This window comes from Cnephaeus nilssonii (genome assembly GCF_951640355.1).
Source record: "Cnephaeus nilssonii genome assembly, chromosome: 7".
Taxonomy (NCBI): domain Eukaryota; kingdom Metazoa; phylum Chordata; class Mammalia; order Chiroptera; family Vespertilionidae; genus Cnephaeus; species Cnephaeus nilssonii.
Genome location: NC_137078.1, coordinates 64,957,692 through 64,973,891, shown reverse-complemented (window position 1 = coordinate 64,973,891; position 16,200 = coordinate 64,957,692). Strand labels below are relative to the sequence as shown.

General features: G+C 43.2%; 1 protein-coding gene across 1 annotated transcript in view; it reads right to left on the bottom strand.

The window, feature by feature from the left end:
* The window catches only part of PLPP3 (phospholipid phosphatase 3), a 77,786-nt gene extending 61,984 nt beyond the window's left edge, over positions 1-15,802 (bottom strand). The window contains exon 1 of the mRNA XM_079776038.1: positions 15,070-15,802. Within this exon, the coding sequence (XP_079632164.1) occupies positions 15,070-15,208 (139 nt within the window). The 5' untranslated portion in view covers positions 15,209-15,802. The remainder of the gene's footprint in view (positions 1-15,069) is intronic.
* Between the last annotated feature and the right edge of the window lie 398 nt (positions 15,803-16,200).

Here is a 16,200-nt window from a genome sequence, read left to right as displayed (position 1 = left end):
GTACACAGAGCCTTTAACCAAAGTGTGGGCTACTCTGCTCCAAATGCTGCATTTCTCTGGCTTTTACACTCCCCTTTGGAGAAGACTGATAAGAAGAAGAAGAATTAACAATACAATCTGCAGTTCTATCCCTCGGCAGAAAAGTCATTCCATTTCCGTATGAAATTGGCAGTCTTTTCCTGCCATGGCTTCTGCCCTTTGCTGCTGAGGCTCCCCAGAATTGGAGCTGAGCTTGTCACTGACAGACACACTTACAATAAAAGTGGGTGCATGGTCTGAGTGACCAGCACAAAGCAGATTCTAGCAAAGCACTTCCCCTGGAATCTTAACAAGCCATCTCTGCCAGTGATTAACTAGTTGAATTATTAATACAGCGTGTCACCACCCAACCACTCAGAAGAGTAGAGATGGGCATTGCTGATCAGGTTGTGGAAAACTGAAATGAACTCCAACCTCCTTCTTCTTAGAGCTGTTGTGAAATCCAAGCAAGTGAACAACGCATGTAAAGCCCCCTACACTACTGCCTACCACGGAATTATTCAGTCAAGTTCACACACCCTTCCCCCTTCCTACCCAGAGGTTTTAAGTCTAATGTCTATCCTCTAGGAATTTATAATGAAATAGGCAACACTAGCAAATGGCTTTAAAACCCAAATCACAGTTGAACACTTAACAAGACTGGATAATTAACATTTTAAAACTTCCTGGTTTGCCTGCTTTCTTCATATGCTTATTATGGAAAATGGTTGTCAGTGCAAATCCCAATGCCAGTCTTCCTTGTTGGAAGAAAGACCATAGATGTTGCTTGGTTCTTATCACAGATGCTCTTCCATTTTCCAGTTGCAGGATTCCCAGCAAGTCCCTCAACCTCTGCAAAGGGCAAATGCCTCATCTGCAAAATCAATCAGAGCAGTATCTTCCCTTCAGGATTGTTCAGTTTTATGAGATACGTGAATATGCCTAACTATCAAGGTTCAAAAATGTTCCTTTTCCAGTTGACATTTGGAAATAATGATATCCTGGGTGTGGTGGTTTTGATGGTTTGTTTGTGTTGGCTTTTCAGGGCTGGAGAGCTGGAGATCTAGAATGAGAAACATCAATGGAGGCAGGAAAAGGATATTTCCATTCAAATCTCAGGTGCATCCATCATCATTTGGTAGAACTGTTTGGTGAAAGAGATTATTCATTAATAATACATGTTTTAATTTCTCAGCTGAGGCCAGCACAACCTTAAATAACCTGTTTAAGGCAAAATTATAATTATAGGTTTTTCAACCCCATCAATGACTTTAGGGGAATGTTTTGACCCAAGAAGTGCATTTTAATTCCCAGCCAGCCCCTGGGAATTCCGCATCTACATGACGCCTGAGATATAGAACCTCCGAAGCAATGGTTCACAAGGATGAGAGCAGCCCATAGCATTGGAACCTGGCTTTCCAAACAGATTTAAATGAGAAGCCCACTAAACCAAAGACTCAAGAAAATTGGTAACACCTTGAAAATACGTTTAAAACTTCTCAGCCTGCCAGAAGTTCCTCCCTATGATCATGGTATATGCAGTTGCATCAAAAGGAGACACTATGCATTTAATAAAAATATCTACTAGGGCCAAGATGACAGCAAGACAAATGCAATGATGAGAAATAGTGTATTAGGCCATTCGTCCCTAAAAACCCACACAAGCTGAATTGACTGAAAGAGCTCTCTCTATGGGCAAGTGTCTAATGAAATCCACTGTGTGGATGAGAAGCATTCCTGCCACTTCCTGCCCGTGGTTGCAAACTTGACAACAATGTGGGTCATTTGTGGGGAAGAGGCTACTGGTGGAAGGTCTATTTACTGCATTTAATGAAGGTGCAGCATCCGCAGCCGCTAACCAGAGAAGCTCAAAATTTCTCAATGTGACCCAAAGGTTACACCAAACCACAAGGACAGCAGATCGGTCCCACGGCGACCCATTGCTGCTGCCTGATACGAGGGACAAAGGCTTAGTTCAAACCCCTTCTCCCTTCTGGGAACCTTCCCAGGATCCCATGCTTTCTCTCTTCTACATTCACAGAGCTGCTTATCCATTCTGGGATGTCCCACCTTTTCACCACCGAAGACCCCTCACAGTTCCTTCTTGAGCCTCTGTCGTGTCTGGAAGACGTCTTTATCTACCAAGTAAACTGTTTAAAATCATTTCTCCATTTAGGTTAATCAAAGTATACAAAGTGCCAACCCCATCTCTGGGTTCATGAAAACGACCAGCAAGCCTAGAGAGAACTGGAATGTGCCATTCCAAATTCAACTGACAAGCAGAATGCAGATCCTCTGAGTTAGTCAGAGCAAGCCAATCATTGGGACCCCTACGATACCCATCAGATATCATTAAAGCACTGAAAAGAGCCTAAGATGCCTCGTGATTGCCCTAATTGGTCTTTATTAGTCCAAAGAACCTATGGTGAGGATCGCAGGTCTCACTCATTTTGGACAATGCATCTTGTGTTGCTGATGTGAAAGCTAGCACGGGGCTGGGAAAAATTGGGGCTTTAGAGACAGCTGGAAAACATACGCAGTAAAGCCTAGTGGTTAAGATTGGTCTCACAAGACAGACTTCTCAGGCCCCACTCTCCAACTCACTTGCTACATAGCCTTTTGTAGGTTATTTATAACCCCTCTGAACCTCAGTTCTGTAAAATGAAGATAGCAGTAATAAGGACTCATAGGAGGATTAAATAAGAGAATGCACACACATTGCTTAAGCCAGTGGGAGGTACAAAGCTAGCACTAGATAAATGTTAGCAACTGTCATTATTTAGTCAGGCTTGAGTCCAAACACAGGCCCAACACAATATTGCCGTGAACCTGGGCAAATCATTTACCTCTCTGAGTTGCAAAACCAGGTTATTGACATCTTCCTTCTTCTGTTATTGAAAAGATTAAGTAAGATGTCATCTAAAGCTCCTAGTAATAAAGGTGAATGCCTTTTCCTCACCTCTTGTAATATCTGTGGTTTAATTTTCATGCACTTTTAAGTGCAATTTATAACCTGATGCTCCAATGAATCCCTAAAAGTTTGTATTTGTGCCTTATATTCTTTAATATCTCCAAGTTTCCAACACATGAGTCTAAAAGATGCGTGGTGATTTAATTTCTGAGATGATAATTATGTATACAGGGGGGAAAGTATGAATTACCAACCTTATCAGAAACTATAGTTCTAGTTCATGGTCTTAAAAACCTTGTAAAGTTGCCCTGGCCGGGTGGCGCAGTTTGTTGGAGTCTTCTCCCTACAACAAAAGGTGGAGGGTTTGATTCCGGTCAGGGCACATATCTCAGTTGTGGGTTAGATCCCCAGTCAAGGGGTGTAAGGAGGCAACTGATCAATGTTTCCCTCTCTCTCCCTCCTTCCCTCCTTTCCTTTCTTTCTAAATTCAATGGGAACAGGGGGGCAATGGTAAGATATGTACACATATAATACCTTAATTTAAAAAAAAGAAAAAGAAATAAATTCAATGGGAACATATTATCGGGTGAGGATTAAAAAAAAAACAACTCTTGTAAAGCAGATCCTAGGAATATGTGGGTTTACTAATATTTGTACTTTTAACTGTTTTCAAGGAACTCTGAAGATCCAACGCTTTTTTCATTTGCTGAGGCAGGAGCCTGCTTGTCACAGCCTGGTTTGTGGAAGTATTTTGCTCAGTGGGTGAGCAGGTCTGGCTGACCACCCAACACTCATTCCCCAGTCATCTTGATTGTCTTCTGCTCACTCATGTTAAATCTAGTAACATTATTAAGTTGATTAAAAACTTTGTTTCTTTGTGAAAAACGCCCTTAAAAACAAAGCAACAACTACAGTGGTTTCATGAATATGTTAATTCCAGTCTTTGGTAAAACCTTTGCATTTTTTCCTTACATATTTTCATTAATCCTAATATGTTTCTGAGATGGTACAGCCACCATGGAAAATAATTTGGCAGTTTCGCAAAAAGTTAAACGTCGAGTTACCATATGACCCAGCAATTCTACTCCTGAGTATATACACCCAAGAGAATTGAAAACACATGTCCACACAAACATCTGTACATGAATATTCCTAGCAGCACGATGCATAATATTAAAAAAATGGAAATAACCCAGGTGTCCACTGACTGATAAATGTATAAATTAAATGTGGTACGTCCATACAATGGAATATTATTTGGCAATAAAAGTAAATGTAGTACTGATACATGCTAAACGCACACAATACAAGATGGATAAATCTTAACACATGATGCTAAGTGCAAGAAGCCAGTCACAAAAAGCCAAAACATATGATTCCACTGATACAAGAAATGTCCAGAATAGACAAATCTATAGAAAAGAAGGTTGATTAGTGGTTGCCACGAGATGGGGGGGTGAGGAGGGTAGTTCAGCAGTGATTAACATGAGTACAGGTTTCTTATTGGAATGATGAAAATGTTCTAAAATTGATAGTGGTGATGATGGCCCAACTCTGAATACACTAAAATCTATAAGCTTTAAATGGATGAATTGTACAGTGTGATGAATTATCTATATATATATAAAAGCCTAATATGCAAATTTTCCCCTTGGGAGTTCGACCGGGAGACCAGGAGTTCAATCGCTTGCTATGACTATGACGTGCACGGACCACCAGGGGGTGGTGCGAAATGAAGGAAGGCCCTGGCCGGCAGCTGGAAGGCCCCATCAGCTCTGATCTCCAGCCAGGCCTAGGGGCCCTACCCATGCACAAATTTCGTGCAAAGGGCCTCTAGTATCTCAATAAAACCTTTTAATATGCCATTACTACACAAGAAAAACCATCTCCATCTCTGTAAACGAAGAGCATTTCTAACAGTCCATTTATTTTAAGGGGCATGTGAGACATTTAAAAAGATAACTACAGCCTCCTCTTTCTAATTAGGCTATGATCATGAAGATGCACTGACTAACCCTAGCACATGGGTTTTGAAAGTCTTCTATAAACACTGCATTGGAGGTGCCTATGGAGGAAGCAGCATGGCCACAGTTCAGGAGTTCCCAGCCAGGAGTCAGGAACCACCTGTAATCTCTTTCTTGCCCATCCCCATCCCCTCTCTCTCCAATGCCTAGGGTCAGCTCTCACCTGCTTCCCAGCTGGTCTCCCCTCTTAAATTTTTTTTCACGAATATGTTCATCTAAACGGTGTCTGTAAAACCTTTGTATTTTGCTCTACATATTTTAACTAACCTTGTTATTCCTAAAATGGTGCAGCCACTATGGAAAAACAGTTTGGCAGTTCCTCAAAAAGTTTAACATGGAGTTAACCCTGTGACCCAGCAATTCCACTCCCCGCTTTATATTGTGTTTCATTTCTATATGAAATTTTCCATAATAAAAGAAAAACGAAAACAAAAATAAAACTTTATTTGCTCTGCTGGTGCTCCTAAATAAAGTTCAAGTTCCTTCGCTGCCTGCCATTTGCAGCCTGCCTTTCTAAGCTTGCTCCAACCTCTTCCTCCAGCCCCACTCAATGCAAATACACCACACTTACCCTTCAAATACTCACCCTTCCCAAGTGCATCACCTCATCTCAGCACCTGCTGTTCCTTGGCTACAATACCCTCTCCCCTTCATGGCTTATGAGCTATTTTCTCTCTTGCAGGACCCAGGTCCATGCTCTTAAGCAAACTTCATCACTCTTCACCAAGCTGTTATACTCCTTCCTTACCATGACAAAGTCAGCATCTCTGTGAATGTGTGTGTGTGTGAGTGTGTGTGTGTGTGTGTGTGTGTGTGTGTGTGTGTGTGTAAAAATCATGCAAAAGTTTCCCATTCACCAACCTGGGATTCTTAAAGGGCAAGGAACCCCCTGGATCTAGCATACAGTAGGTGCTCAAGAAATATCTGCAAAGGATGCACACTTGAAAAGACAGACACAAACATAGACTTCATTAAATAGACTCTCTAGAAATTATATGATTGATACCGCAAACTAATTTGGGGGCCAGATATAAAGAAAGCATCAATGAGAAGGCTTCCTTCGTGTCAATGTAATCATGTATATTATGTGTTTTAGGGATACATAAACAGGAACCAAAGCATACTGCTTATTATGACAAGGTGCCTATACTGATTTGCATTTCTCTACAGAACTCTCTAGGCATATAATTTTGTTAATTTGTAACAAACCTCAAAAACACACTTCCCACCAATACTCTGATTGCAATATATACTTTCAAAGCGCACAGAAATCACCAAGTTCCTTTCAAAAGCTTCCAACTGGGTCTTATGTGTGTTATTTAGTTTGGTTTGTTTTAAATTTGGGAATTTTAATGCAGATCATAATTTATAATTTAATCGGGACCTAAGGGAAGGATAGTTTCGCAAGGATGTTCAAGAACCTGACATGGACTTCTTTTGAATGACCACCAATTAATGCATGACCTTGAGAAAATTATTTAATCTGAGACTCAGTTTCCTCCTCAGTCAAAGAAGAATAATTTCTACCTCAAGAGGTGGTGAAGCTTTTAAAAAAGCAAAAACTTCAAAAACATGGGTTCTCTTTCTTCTCTCCTTGAATACATCACTTGAAAAAGATGGTGCCTGTTTGAGCTCAAATCAGTCAGCAGCTATCTTTGGTAACAAGCACTTTCTAGAATATGCACCAGTTTGAAAAAAAGTAACATATCAAAAACAGCCTAGTCCTTCAAATGTGTCCCATGCATCTCTGGCCTCACTCAACTACCACCCACTGATTGGATCAAAAGTTAAACCTGTTTGTCTTGTTCCTCTTTTAATTGACCCGGGCAAGAGAAAGAAGAGACTATAGCTCTCTGGACAGTGCTGCCTCATAAATAGTATCAAATTTCAAACTGACGAGTAAACACCGGAAAAGCAACATGGTAGAAAGCCAACACCTTGGTTCTAGGCCCTGCTCTTCCACGATCACTGGACAATTACTCACCAACCAATCCAGGCCTCAGGTTCACTGTACATGAACGCACTGAGTAGGACTCCACGACAGTGATGACAGCAGCTGCCACCTGGTGAGTATGTGTGCATCGTGCCCTATACCAGGCACATCCTCACAACCACACATGCATACATTACCCCATCTTACAGATGAGGAAACTGAGGCCTCAGAGAAATTCAGTAACTTGCCTACGTTTATGTAGCTAATAATATACTAAGTAAACTCGCTTCTATCTGACTCTAGAAAGCCTATGCTTTACCCCTCAGACCTCCCAACCTTCCCCTGTTCAAAGACTGAGATAAAAAAATGACTTTGGAATTGTTGATAATGAGATTGATAGCTCCAAGGTGCTTTCAAATCCCATGAATCTGGGCAATGAAGAACTGCTCTGATGATATTTATTATGTCCAGAGAGACTCATTCAGCACACTCTAAGCTAGTTTGTAATTATTTATGAAAATTGTCTCCTCCACTGCTCAAAATGATTCTTGAGGTAAGACTCGTGTCTGTGTCCTCTATTGAGCCCTATAGAACACAGTGTACATATTCGGACTCAATAACATTGAAATAAATTAAATGGATTGAAATAGAAAAGAGTCTTCCTTGCATTAATTGCATCAAAAAGTGGGCAACAGTCTAAGCTGACAAGGGCTGTGGTGAGTACCTAGAAGCTGGGAGCCCTTGTGCAAGTTACTTAACCTCTCTGAGCTGCAGCTGCCTCATCTATAAAAAGGATCCAATATCTATACCACATGGTTAGCATGAACAATAAATATGAACAGTTACTTCTTTCTTCAACAAATATGTGAAGTACCCTGGGTAACAAGCATTTTGATCATTTTCAGTCACAGCTGTTTTATTTAGTTGGGTTTTCCCTGGGCTGCCAAAAGATACAGGGAAGAGTTGATGCTAAAACAGACCATTTGTCCAAATCCCCTCCCACCCTTCTAAGGTGTATTTTTCTTTCTCCTAAGATGATATGGCCCTCTTCCTTTCAAGGGGGGAGGAGGCAACTACCGAAGGCCATTGAGGTTCCTACATTGGAACTTGCCCAGATCAGAAAGCCTGTCCCTGCACTTCTTCAGCTAATGGGAAACATTTGTGTTCCCCCTGCCTCTTTTTTTGCTTAGGATTCTCCTCACAATTTTTTCTTCTCATATATTTCAGGCAACTTTGTTGCCAAAAAATGAAAGAGGACTCCATAGAACCATGGAGGAAGGAAAGGAAATCACTATTATTACTATGAATATATCAGCAACGTAATACCTGATAATGATATCAACTTTTCAAAGTGCTTTCAGATCCATGACTCATCTGAGAGTCCTCACACAAGGGTGTCACTAGGTTTGCTTGTTTCTTTCACAGATCAGGACACTGGAGCAAGGGAAGATTAAATAATTTTTGCCCATGTCACACCTATCTTAGCTTTAAGTCAAGATGCTAAGATTCATCTGTGTGTGAATCCAAAGCTTGTATTGTTTCTACAATATTTGCCAAGCTAACTGTAATCTTTTAAAGGCTCTATTGGGAGATCTAATATATTCCATTCACATTTTATTCATACACAAACTTCAGTATCTCAAAAGAAAATATTTATAGAGTTAACACCTCATTCATCCAAAGTGGTCAGTTAGCTGGCAACTTCGACTACCTAGAACTCAGTGCGGAACCCGGAAATAAAAACAAATCGCAGCCTCTCAGCAATTAGGAGACACCACCAAGTCCTTGCACTAAGATCACAGGGGACCTCAGGGTGGCACACAGAGGTAGTTTTTTCTTTTGAAATAAACTGTAACAAGCTTGATTGTCTTTACTGAGAAAGACTAGTGGCCACAAATGGGGGGGAAAGTACAGTATGGACAATCTAACAATGGGGAAAGTGCCAGAACATTCAGTGCAGGGACAAAACGCCCTCTACCTAAGTCAACTGCCCTTAAGACATCAGCTGTTAAACAGCATAGTGATTCTCAAAGTGGCTTTAAAAGAATCACCAGAAGCTTTGATAAAATACAGAATCCCAGTCACTGGCCCAAGGCCTACTGAATCTGACTCACCCAGGAAGGGGTCTGTGAATCTATATTTCACAAAAGATGGGTCTCTCATCTATAAAAGGGAACCAATATCTATACAAGCAGGTATCCCCAAAATAGATTATTATTCCTCAAATAATGTGTACTAAGTGGAGTTGACACACAGGGTAGGGTTTCTCCATAAATATAACTGCCTACACAGGGAAGGAAGGACTCTTGACTACGGTCTCGTTAGCATCATCCTGTGACCAACCGGGCTTGACAGTCCAAAGCACTGCACAGGGCGGGGGAAAGAAAGAATCCGAAATGCACAGGAAGTCCAAAGGGCTAAAAGTGGAAAAGGCCACCAACTCTGGCTTTAGCAGTCTCTCTCAAAGGCAGCTACACCCCCATGGTATATCTCTTAAGTATATGAGAAAGTTAGGGAAGAAGCAGCAAAGAAAAATACTAGCCATTCTGGACAATGAGGAAATGGGAACGTCAGCTGGGGTTACCTACTAAATGGAGGTTCCTTCGTTATTTCAACCCATGCAGGGTGCTCAGCTAGATGGTTCAGCAGCTGACTAAACGAAAATCTGTTTCTATATCCTGTGGTTCTATATTAAGTTATCAAAAACCAACTGAGTTATTGAACACCCATAGTGAATATCATAACTCAGCAACAGAAAGAAGGAAAGTCACCTGGTTTACCTGTTCGCTTGTGATTACTACAAATTTCAGGGGACAGGTGAAAGGGCACATCCAGCCAAGGAAAAATCTGGCCTGTTTCTCAGCACATTGGTTAACCAAGAAAAGTGCCTACTCTCTCTCCAGAATGAACACCAATGTAAGCACATTGTCAGCACCAGTTCTTTGGTAAAAAATAAGAGAAGCATTTACAGGGTTTCTACATCACAATACCTACCAGCACAGACCCATACTTGTTAGCACTAAAGGGGATCTGAGAGATTATCTAGTCCCTTCCCTTTGTTGCCATGGTAAAGAAACAAAGGCCGAGAAACCGTAAGTGAATTTTCCCAAAGCCACACAGCCATTCAGTGGCAGTACAAGACCCGATAGCAACTTTTCTAGGCTCCTCATTGCTGCGAGGACGCACTGAGGTAATGTTCAATGAAGAGCTAAAGAGACGGCATGCATGAGGTGGACAGTCAACAACTGTGAATGTCATTCCTCTCTTCTTGAAATCGGTCACAGAATGTTGCATAGCAGCCTTCGACATTAGACAGAATCTCGCCCAAACAGCCATTATACCAATAGAAAATAACTGAGATCCATAGAAAGCCTACTTATCCATAACCACACAACTAGATGGTGGCATTGGTTGGCCTGGAATCCGGTTTCTGGCTCCAAATTGCCCATTCTCTTCATTATACAACATTGCCTCCCTCTCACTATTAAAAGTGAATAGTTTACTAACACATGATGATTTTATGTATCCCATATTTAGGATGAGTACAGGAATTAGATCTCAACCATGTAATTGCAAATTGAGAAATGTCCTAAAACATTCTGGAACCAAGGAATTATAAAGCAGGGTCACTGGCTATCCAAAGTCAACATTTCTACCTGTTTGAACCTCTTTCCCTTTGCCACATGACACTACCCACCAACTTTTGTTTTCTGGTGGGGAATGGAACAGGAGTCAAGACCTTCAGACCAAGCTGACCACCACCTGCTTCCTTAAACATCTCCTATCCCTACCATAAGCTCAGCTAACCTACCTCCTGGTATCAAAAGCCAAATGAAGAACAGTTTTTCTGAACAAAAGAACTTTTTCTAAAGAGGATTAGATGGTGCCCTAGCTGGGTAGCTCAGTTGGTTAGAGCTTCTTCTCTACTAGTATACACCAAAGTTGAGGATTTGATCCCTTATAAGGGCACATACAAGAGTCAACCAATGATTGCATAAAGAAATGGAACAAATTTCTCTCTCTCTCTCTCTCTCTCTTTCAGGGCACATAAAAGAGTCAACCAATGATTGCATAAAGAAGTGGAACAAATTTCTCTCTTTCTCGCTCTCTCTCTCCATTTCCAATAAATACATACATACATACATACATACATACATACATACATATTTCAAGAAGCTTCCTTAAAATCTAGGGCTTAAGAATTCTGCTACCATTTAGATCAACAATGAATGGAAAGCATCTGTCCTCAGCTTACTGGGCAAATGTGCCATTCTGCTATTTCAAGTGAATAGTTTACGGTCTTCACTATAATATCATTACTGAAAATTTACTTCATGGTCTCATCTACCAATAAGACACAATATATGAAGACAATCACAAAACCTTCATCCAGGGCTCCAGATTATAAATCTCTTGCAACTGTCCAAGTCTCTAGATATGACAAAATAAGTTTCACACCCAGCATTTCTTCTGATCCTCACAGTAACATAGTTAGTGGGCATTCTGATCCCATTTTGCAGATGAGCTGAGTGGACTCAGACAATGAAGGGCCTTGAACAAGGTCCGCAGGACAAAAAGCTGAACCTGTCTACAACTGCCTACCCAGCAAAGTGCATGGGTTGGAAGGAGGAACTCAATACATAACTAGGAAGGGAGACAGAGTAGAAAGAAGGCATGACACAGAAACAGAAGCTCAACATCGATTTACCAGATCTCTGCATTGCGCTACAGCCATGTACTTCTTTGTGTTCTTTCTTTGGAACCATTGTCTCATGGGGGTAAAAGGTGGCCTCAAAATCTGGGAATCACTTAGTATTAGACCTAGCTCTAAATCACAATAATGCCATGAAGCAACAAGGCCACAACACTGACCAGAAGAGTTGAACTGCCTTTACCCATCTGCTTAGGTACAGATGGGTAACTAGAAAATGTGGAGAGGCAGGATTTTCTGCAAACTGAGCTGCAGGATTTTCTGATGATAATCTGAGTTTGGGAATTTTTCAGATAGGACAGGAGAGGGGGATGGCCTCCAGTCATGCTCCTGAGAATTAGGGATCAACCCAAATCAACTTCAGTATGAATCTCAGTCTTTCCCTTCTCTGACATTTGGTTTTCTCATCTATGAAATGGAGATAATCTCTTCATGAGGGTTTCAGTGAAGAGTACATAAAGTAATTTATATGCTCCCTTCTTGCCTGAGAATATTCTCTGCTGTTCTCATGTAACTTCATACACCAGAATCAATGCACAGAAAACAGGAGGCATATATGTTACTTAATGGCAAGGATAACAAAATCAATTTCAGAACAACTTCCACGCAAAGATTCATAACTGTATTTAGAAGAGCAATTAGTCAGTGAAGGTGAAAATAGCTGTTCAATAGGAAGTAAATTCCCATTGGTGTTCACTGACACCAGATCATTTTGGCCTTCAAATAAGAGAGGACTTTTGTGGGTTTTTCTTCACCAAGAATTTTATGTGGAACAAGTTAAACTGCTTGTGTATTTCCACTTGCATAACACTTTTAGAGCACATGAGCTTTTATGTTTTTTCCAGATACAAGAAGATGAAGCTTGGTATATATTCCTGTGAGAAAATAAACAGAAAACTATGTCTCTTTTTAATATATTAGTGCTCTGTAATCCAGACCATATGATCAAAACTATATAAAAATTAAATCATACTGACAGTCTTGGGCAAAAAGTGAAGCAAGTAGAAACAATTTTTTTTAGGACTGTGTTGTGTAGAATATTAAAATCACATGTTGTGTTATTAATTTTCTTTTGGAAGCCAAATAGAGTTCTCTCACATAAATTTCTCAAGTAAATATTTACCTTACAGTTTTCCCCATGAAAGTTGTTAGAAGCACTTAATTCGTGGTATTGTCATTAGGCCTATGTATAGGGTTGGCATTGATAACAATCACTTTGAAATGACTTAGTTGACATGGCTTTAATGGCAACACACATACATTAAGCGGATAGCTACGTGCGTCTTATAATAAAATACGAGGTCCTGTTATCATTCCTTTTTTTAAGGTAAACAAAAATCACTTACTCAAACAGGGCAACAGTGAGTAAACATAATAAACAACGAGGCTTGGAATATTAGCTTTTGGGAGTGACACAGGGGAGTCCGGGCAGATGAACCATACTCCTTCCCCATACCTTCCATGCACAACAGAGCAGCTTGGGGTTCCTGTGTCCCTGCCTACAAGAGAGCTGATGCGTGTGTCTTTTCACAAATTCCTTCACACTCTTTCTCTTTTGATAATAATACACCGTCTCTTGGGACTGGAGGAGGAGAGCGACCGGGCTGCACAAAGGCTGTCCAGCGTGTTCTTGCCGGGCTTTCCTAATCACCAAGCAGGAGGTAGGAAAGGACACGGCACCAGCTGGCAAGCAAGAGCTCACCCCACCACCAAGAAACTCGCCAGTAAACACTGGAAGCTCCAGGCAAGTTTACAGCAAACAGCCTCAATGTGTTTAGTGCTTCCTGATTCTCCCCCAGGCCCAGGGAGGGTCTTTTAAAAATTCAATAGCTTGGCAAAGAAAGTACTAATCTTCCCACTGTGCATGATAATAAGCCGGCCGCCTCAGGAAGGTGGGCCCCCCAGTGACAATTCCTTTACATAGCATCTTACTGTTGCATTTCCATGAAGAGGTGGGAATGGGATTTGCAGTCAGCTTTCTTGCTCTGCACAGAGCACCGTTTTACCCTAAACCCTCTCTCTACATAGCTACAGGGGGCCAATCTTAAGTTTAAACTCTTTTTTTAAGAGTCCTATCTTTCTTTGACTCTCAACATTTACCATGGACTGGCAAGCCAAGGAGGGATGGACCTCAGGAAGGGCTCTGCTACGGAAAGTCCTAACAGAGGGAATGTGCACAATCTGCCTGGACCAATCCATTTCAAAGGGGACTGAAGTCTGAGTGCAGGAGTTCTATTTGGAGGGGACTGAATCGGGAACACAGATGTTTCTCAGTTAGCAGAGTTGGCAGAACAGCTCCTGGACCAAATCCGAGTTCTTAATGCAGGAAGAGGCCTTGGAGAGCAGCTAGTTGAACCCACTCACTGACATGAGGAGGAAACTGAGGCCCATGAGGCAGTTAGGTGGCACACCCAACAAGTGGCAGAGTGGCAGTGCTCTGATGACGAGTCCTGCGCACTTTCCATTACACCATGATTCGCTTTAAAAAAAAGTAAATAAATAAAAATTCTACGCTGACTTCAACCTTGGAACTCCTGTAGATTCGTGTCAATAGCTTTTCCCCTCCCCGCACGGAGTTCATAAATCCTTCCCCTCCCACTCCAATTCCTTTCACTCCCACAGCCCTTCCAACTAGTTTGATAAACAGACGTGGACTATCGCCTGAATGTTTTGGGGTGCATTCATTATGGTCCCAAAACTTGAACGTGACTTGCTTTCCCAGTGCCTCAGTTTCCTCGTCGATGAAATGGGGCTTCTCACCCGAACTGCAGAGTCAGGGAGAGAGCTGGTTAAAATTGCCACCTTGCGCACAGTAGGCGCTTAAGAAGTGATTGCAGAATGGGGACCCCCCACCAAGACCCTAGAGACCGCCTTCCAAACCCCTGGGGGGCGTTGAGGAGAGGAGCAAATGGAAAGGCCAGCTTGCAGGTCTGGCGGGGCCAGGGCAGCGACGGCGGAAGGGGTTGGATGTTTACATACAGTCAAGGGAAGGCAGCTCGGCTCCTGGCGGGAGCCCGGCGCTCCAGCAGATCCATTTTACTTGGGCGGAGGGCAACCATCTAGGCGCTGATTCTAGGTCATGGTTCAACCAACTGCCCCTATTCTAAAAGGCGGAATCCACATCTTCCGTGGGAATTCCACCTGGGCTTCCAAGTGGGACGGCTTTTAAGGAACGGGTTTACAGTTGCCCGCGAAATCCCTAAGCACGCCCAAGCATTCACGTGCAGGCCGGGAAGTCGGTGGGATCGGGGAGGGAGCGGGCCAGGGGGCCAGAAGGGGAGCGAAGGATCCCCGAGACGCAGCGAGGGCCTCCCGGGGCTGACAGCCCGGCGGTGCCCGGAGACGCGGCCGGCCGGCGGCCCCGCGCCAGCGAGGAAGTGCCGAGCCCCGCGCGCAGGCACCCCGCCGGGCTGGGACCCGCGCCGAGGGGCCGCGGGGCAAAGGGGCCAAGGGACAGCGGGGCTGCGCTCACCCATAAAGAGGCAAAAGAGGTCGAGGCAGATGAGCAGCGCCCGCTTGCTGCCGCCCTTCCTCGGGTTGTTGTTGAGCGCCGGGCTGCCGCCGTTCTTGCTCTCCGGGACGATCGCCTTGTCGTACTTGTAGTTTTGCATGGCGCTGGCTGCGGCGCGATCCTCCCGCCCCGCGAAGACGCTCCGCAACAGCGGCCACACACCCAGAGAAGGGGTTCGCTTCCTGGCCGAGGCTGCTCCGGAGAGTGGCGGGTCGGCCCGGGTTTGGGGAGCGGAGGGCGGCTTCGCTGCCTGCTTCCAACGCAGACGGTGGTGTTTTCTGCTCCCCTTGGGTGCCTCTGCTTTCTTCCTCTCTCAACCCCAAATCGTTCGAAAGTCCAAGAGGAAGGGAGCCAGATCCCGAGCAGAAAGTTTTGCAGAGCTGCGCTGCTCGGGGCGCGCTGGGCTGGCGTGTGCCCGGGGGAGTGAGCGAGGGAGTGGGCAGCGCGGGCGCTCGGCCACCTTCCTCCGCAGCTGGCGACTTAATGAATGGGAGCTGCGCGGAGCCCGGCCACTCCGGAGCGCCAGCCCAGCTCCAACTTTTCCTCCTCCTGCTGCTGCCGCCGCCGCGGCTGCTGTTGTGATCGCCTTGGGTTTGTTTTCTGCACTTTTATTTCACGAGGTCCTTTAAAAAGAGAGAGAGGGAACGAGAGGGACCTCCTCACTTGGCTCTGAAGGGATTCAGAAAGCACAGCCCCTTCCTTAAGCTGCCTAAGACGTAGGGTAATTAAGGCCACATTTTCCCCCACCCCCTTCAAAAAAAAAAAAATCCTAAAAGGAAAAGTTACTCTCAAACTAGAGAATCAGGGAGCCCCTAGCGTTCAAAAACATCAGGTTGTCACAAAAGGGGGAAAAAAAAAATTATATATACATATATATATATATATATATATATATATATATATATATATATATTTAAAAAGGAACATTTTCTTGCTGGCCTTGGATCAGGCAAAAGTTAAGGCTGTACAGCTAAAATGCACTTATCACAAGTTTGGGGCTTTCAAGTCTTTTTTTTTATCCCCAAGTCTTTATTTTTATTTAAATCGCATTTTCCTGAAAATATTTAAGGAAAACTGTGTGGGTTTTTTTTT